The sequence below is a fragment of the Pterocles gutturalis genome, unplaced genomic scaffold, assembly GCF_000699245.1.
Source record: "Pterocles gutturalis isolate BGI_N339 unplaced genomic scaffold, ASM69924v1 scaffold2101, whole genome shotgun sequence".
Taxonomy (NCBI): Eukaryota; Metazoa; Chordata; class Aves; order Pterocliformes; family Pteroclidae; genus Pterocles; species Pterocles gutturalis.
Window position 1 is genome coordinate 2,700 of NW_010097477.1, and position 6,461 is coordinate 9,160.

General features: G+C 54.4%; 1 protein-coding gene across 1 annotated transcript in view; it reads right to left on the minus strand.

The window, feature by feature from the left end:
• Positions 1–701: 701 nt before the first annotated feature.
• The window catches only part of LOC104461636 (YTH domain-containing family protein 2), a gene marked incomplete at its 5' end in the record, with an annotated part of 14,773 nt that continues 9,013 nt past the window's right edge, over positions 702–6,461 (minus strand). The window contains one exon of the mRNA XM_010073319.1: positions 702–755. Coding sequence (XP_010071621.1) covers positions 732–755 — 24 coding nt within the window. The remainder of the gene's footprint in view (positions 756–6,461) is intronic.

Sequence of the window (6,461 nt, forward strand, 5' to 3'; positions counted from 1 at the left end):
GTTTTTTTTTTTTTTACCACTGTTCTCAGCTTTCAAAAATCAAATTAATCCAGACTTAATCTGTAAATCCGTATAATGCACAAGAACAGAACATTTCTTAGGACTCCTAGTACTTGACTTTTGAGTAACAAAGGGTCAGAAAAAGATGAACCACCTTCAAGACACAACCTCGTGGACAATTTCTGTTCAATTCTTCTTAGGCCAAAAACCCCGACTTCCTCGTAGAATTCCTCCTCTTCCAGGCCAGGGTGGGGAAAGAAAAAAAAAAGTTCCTCCACTTTCCGTGGTGGATGTTACAACTCGGTGTTCCAAGTGCAAATGTCAAAACCAGGGGAAGGAGGCGCGAGGGGGTGGAAGGAAGGGAAGCGGCGGGGTTTAAAAATTAGAGAAAAAAAAGGCATATGCCACTTACGGACTTTAAAATCCGAAAAAACATAGTAAAAAGACAAAAACCAAAGCGTATGCTCTGAAATCACAACCAAAGCCAAAAGAAAGGGGACAGTTTTTACCTATGCTCTACCTAGAAGGGATTTTTTTTGTTGTTTTTGTTTTTTTAAAGTCCTATGTCTTGTGAAATTCCAATACTCTTTTTTTTTTTCTTTTAAACTGCAAGTTTGTCAAGAGTCTTTTTGAAGTCAATGAAATTAAGAAAAAAAAAAGTCCTAATTCTCTCCGGGATATTTTTTGCTCGTTCTTTCTCTCTGCTGCAGTCTCCGGGGGGGAATAGCCTTTTACTTGACGCGGCCTTGGCGTTCCTGCAAAAGAAGAAGAAAGAAGAACATGTTAGCTCAGAGAAATTCTACTTCATCGCTTTCAGACATCAGCATTTCAACACGTGGCTCCGCGATGGAGACTGTCCCACGGAGTCCAAGGAGGAGGATTTTTGTCTGCACAGGGCTGGTGTGATGATGCAGGACGCTGCCGGGGTCCAGCAGCTCCGCACGTTCCCCTTTCCGAGGGCTGTCGATGCCCCAGCTCCGCTCCCCGTCCTCTCGCAGCATCCTTCAGCAGAGCTCAGCTCTCCGCAGGACAGACAGACATCACCGGGCTGCTCCAGGCTGGAGGTTTAACAGGATGAAGAGGGACGGGAAAAAAACCCCAAACAACCCAGAGGACAAACTGAGGAAGAATTGGTGAAACAGGGGAAAAAAACCTCAGTCTAGGTCTGTGCGGAAGTTTGCAGCCACAGCCGGTGCGGGCTGGGAGCGCGGTGACAAAGGTCCCCACTCCTGGGCACCCACCAGACATCTCGGCCATCGCCGGGCTGGGACCAGCAACGCAGAGCTCTGGGCTGAGAACAACCGGGCAGATTTGGGAGCAGGACTCGGGACGCAGAGAAAAATCGGGAGTGAAGCTGAGCCCGGAAGAAGGGAGGGGTGGGGGGAAGGTGTTTTTAAGATTTGATTTTATTTCTCATTATCCCACTCTGATTTGATTGGTAATAACTTAACTGTCCACAAGTCAAGCATGTTTTGCCCATGACAGTAATTGGTGTAATGATCTCACCCCGTCCTTATCTCATCCCACGAGCCCTTCGTTACATTTTCTCTCCCCTGTCCAGATAAGGGGAGTGATGGGGAGGCTCTGGGGGGGCAGCTGCCCCCCAGCCAGGCTCAGCCCACCGCAGCATCACAGCTATGTGCAGCCCAAACCTAGGGAGCACCGATGTCCACATTGGTCTGCGGGGACTGAAACAGCCCGCAGCTACCCACAGAACACCTCACTGTTAACTCTGAAACCTACTGATGGCACCTCACTTGAAAACCAACATGTTCACAGGGGTTTTGCACCAACTGCTACCAGCCCCTCAGTGTCCATCCACGTCTCTCCTCCAGCACTGGAGGAACGCGCTGTCCAGACACACGTTTGCACCAAGTGCCACTGTCCCTTCTCTGGCAAACCCAAACAGAACCCAGCAGCTTTGCAGACATGGGTCTAGACTATCCCAAAGGGTTAAGAGACGCTGCCCGGCCCACGTTCAAAGTGCTGTTTCCAGATCATATGACACCACCTCAAAAATAAAACCTGTCAACACCTAAAGGGCTCTTGGCCGATGCTCCTCCCTGCCTCTTCACCACATCTCCTCTGAGCACGGGCAAGTCCCTGCAGCCTCCTGCGTGAGGGACACTCCGGGTTTGGCTCTGGCTCCTGTGCTCAGTGCTAGAGTTAATCCCCACCTAAGCCAGGCCCAGGAGACGCCAAGTCCCGTCCCACCTCCACGGCAAAGCAACAACTGCAGTAGATGCCTGCTGGCAGGACAAGACAAGGTGGGTTGTCCCTTGCGTTAACCCATGTCACTTAGAGAGAAGGGACACTGTTAGGGCCCTGAAACGGAAATCTGGTTGTTTCATCTCAGGATGCTTCCCCGTGAGCCTGCTGCTCTGCTGGGGGCTGTGTCCCCAACACCAGGCCAGCAGCAGAGCTGCCTGCCTCCCCCTGTCTCACGTTAACCTGGTGACCAGAGACACCTTCCCTCCCACCCACGTTAACCCGGTGACCAGAGCCACCTTCCCTCCCACCACGGCAGCTTGCTGGCACAGGGAGCACACAACCTCGGCCAGAAGGAAGCATGTCCTCCTCCACCACTGCTAAATCTGGGGAGAGCTCATCTCCGAGAAGCTTCCATCCCAGGCTAGCAGTACGTACAGCCACCTATCTTAGAACCCTGCCCAAAAAGGGAGGCCACGCACCCAGCCCCAAACAATACCTGGGCTTTGGCAGCCCCTGGTGACCCAAGGAGGCTCCAGCTCCTCTGCGTGAGCTGGGCGGCAAAGCCAGCCCTGTTGATGCCACGCACCAACTGCCTTCTGGGGAGGGGCAGTAGACAAAGGCGCCCACTCCCTTCAGGAATATTTGCCCCCTCAAGTCAATTTAATTCTCCCCTCCTCTGGTAAGTCTGCCCAAATCTGTCACAGGTGCTATTCATTGCTAAAAACATTGCACAACGGGAAAAAAAAATAAAATAACCCTGCCATGGTGGGAAGCAAAGCCAGTCTTGAACACAAAGTCAAACAAGCGCTGCAGGGAAAGCCACAGATCAACAGGAAGGTGCCAGCTCTGTTCCTGCTCTGCTGCCTGGCTTGGCAGCTGGCACGTTACGATAAACGAGGACAGATGGCAACGGGACACGTTCCTTTGGGAAGAAGCTGCAACTGCCTGAGCTAATGCCTCCGTCTTCCCGCACGCAGACACAGGATAAGCCGGTTGCCAGCTTCAATCGCCCTGCTCTCCGTCAGCAGCCAGGACAAGTGTCCCAGGCTGGCTGGGGACAGCGGCCGAGGGTCCTGCTGAGTATGTCACCCCCTTAGCAGACCAGATGGACCCTGATTAGTCGCTTCTCCTCCTGCTGCGAAGGTGAAGCTGCTCCAGAGGCCGGTGTACGGCTAACACAGGGAGCAGGAAACAGGATCCAGCCTCGGTGCAAAAATGACCCTCTATTCACAATCCCGGTATGCCAGAAGGCACCACCCTCAAAAGAGAGACCAGAAGAGATGTCCCCAAGCGAGAGAGGGGACAAGAGACATGCCTGAAGGGAACATCTTAATTCCAGGGGTGATTATAGCCATTTTTCTCAACCCAGTCTCCTGTTTCAAACCTCCTGCTATTCAACCTCAAAATACCAGCATAGAGATACCCACTCCCCTCCATCAGCGCTGCAAACAGCATCCTAAGGAACAGAAAAACACAGCGTGACATCCAACCACCCCTGCTGCGGGCTCTCGAGGGGCCAACCTACCTCGGGCCGTCCTGCCCTGCCCTCCCAAGAGTGGGGCTTTGGGCCCGGCCGAGCCTCCAGCCCAGGAGACACCCAGCCAAGAGCTCTGCCCGGCCGAGCACCGCTGCCCAGGGCTCAAAGGCAGAAAGAACCAGCTCTTCGCTCTCCACCGAGTTCAATATTGCTTTTCTTGCTCCTCTCTGTGAGATTCACAGCCGCTCTCTTGTGCCTCCTCCTAGGAAAGGGGGTAGGTGGGGCCCAAAGGGTTTTTACACCATCTAATCCACACGCCCGACTGCAGATCCACAAACACAGCAGGGTCCTGGGGGTGGTGTGGAGCAGCAAGCACCCGAATCACAGCAGAGCAGCAAACCTCCACCAGAACACAGAGCAAAGATCAGCGGTGCTGCAAACGTTCATCCTGCCCGGCTCAGCCCCCTCCGGAACCATGGGCTGTGGGATGGTGGGACCCCCGTACAGCCCACCCGGCCACAGGACCGCCCACGGCAGAGCAGCATCTGCACGCACACGCGGGGCTGTGCTCCAGCAGCAGTCCCTGGAGGACAAAGAGGTTCCCTCAGAAAGTGGCTTCTTCTCTTTGGCTGCACTTGCACTAGACCTGGGCCGTCTCTTATTGATCCATGCGGGAGGAGCAAGAAAAAGACCCCGGCTCGGACTCATCTCCACCCATCAAACCCCTCGGAAGTGGAGGGGCAGGAGCGCGGCGGCACCAAAACGGCTGAAGTGCCGAGCGACACGCCGATGACTAGCACGACACATGCCATCGTCGCATCCAGCGCCGACACCCACACATCACTGCGAGCGTGTTCCCGAGCTGGCGGTGCTCAGAGCCAATGTGCAATCATCCCGCTTAAACCACTTCAGGCACGTCACCGCCATCCCCGGGGGGCTGCAGCAATGTCAAAAGCAAGGTCCTGATAATAGCAACCGAAGAAGGAGCTGGTGGGGAAGGCTGATGAGAGATTGCGTTATCTGGTCACGCCATGGGGAGCCGACAACAAAAGGCTCAAGAGTTCGTATGGAGAAATGATGACTATGGGCGATAACGCTGCACAGTTGTTCAGAGGCTCTTACCCTCATTAATAACAAACATTCAACCTCACCACTCCTCCGCAAAGGTAAGGACGATATTGCCACACTACAGGTGGGGAAAGAGCAGGCTGCAATCTGAGGGAGGGTCTGGAGAAGAACCAAGAGCCGGCTCGCAGCTTCGCGGCACCCAGCCGGTGTTTATCCGCATGGTCCGACCTGGAGCACGGCGCAGCAGCCTGGGGACAGCAGGCAGTACAGGAAACTGTCTCGGGTCCAGACTGGGAAGGTCCGGCAAGAAAGAGGCATTGCTCGCCCAGGACCTGCCCACAGAGGAACAGCGGGAGATCGCTTCATGAGGGTACGGTCTATGCCATCCCATAACATTCCCGAAGGACCGGCACACCCAGCAATCCAACGCTGGCCTTCAGACACTTGCAGCTCTCGCTCCACAGCCCGACTCGGCCCGCGACGCTTGCTGCAACGATGGAGTTTTGCCGTTTGAGTTCTCCGCCCGGCGCGCTGGATGCAATCCCAGCAAACCACGCAGCGGGATTTCCATGTGCCCGTGTCTCCAAGGCAAACGTCTTGCCTCACAAAGCAGGAGTTAGGGCAGGCTGGTGCCCCAGCACAGCCTCCCAGCAGCATCGGCTCACGGCACAGTCACCACAGACGATGGACGACGCATCATTTCATTATACTCCTCTGCACCACAAAGAGCCTCGAGCCCTAACTGATTTACAAACCAAACCTGAGGTTTTCCTGTTCCCAGCATGAGAAAAGCCAGAGTTACAGAGAAGAGCTACCTCCTGGTCTGCCTCGCCTAGGAAAGAGGGTAAAAATCAGACGCAGGGATCTCGTTATAGTCAGACACCTCCATCCTGCCTCCTGTTCATGTAACAGAGCTCACCGCCACGAGATACGCAAATAAAAGTGACTCTCGGTCAGAGCAGGAAAGACCTTTTGTTTTACAGATCAATCCCAAAAATCCACGCAACCCCAAAAGGGGCAAAGTCCCATCACTGAAAAAGCACGGGCCAAGCAGGGGTGCAGCGGTGCCTGGTCAGACTTTGTGCCCAAAATGCAGAAGGCAGCAGGAAGCACCAGTGTCCCCTGCCACCACGCTGAGCGACCATGGCTGGCAGTTAGGAAGTTCTGGTTTCCTCTCGAAACCCGAGCGCACAACAGCGTTGCTACATGCTGGTCACCTCACTGATAGTCAGAGGGATATGAAGTCATGGAGAATAAATACAACGGGGTTACAGCGTTGGTGGCCAAGGGAAGGGTAACTGATGCCACCCACCTGGAGTTGTGCAGAGCATCTGACACTGTCCTGCACCACATCCTGTCTCTAAATCGGAGAGAAGTGGATCTGACAGAAGGAGCACTCACTGGATAAGGAACTGGCTGGATGGTCACACCCAAGGGGTTGTGGCCGATGGCTCCATGTCCAAGTGGAGACCGGTGACAAGTGGCATTCTGCAGGGGTCGGTACTGGGACCAGAGTTGTTTGACATCTTTGTTGGAGACATGGACAGTGGGATCAAGTAAGGACCATGACGACGGTCAGAGGCTGGAGCAGCTCCCGTGCGAGGACAGGCCGAGAGAGTTGGGGGTGTGCAGCCTGGAGAAGAGAAGGCTCCGGGGAGACCTTCCAGCACCTCCCAGTGCTGAAAGGGGGCTACAGGAGAGATGG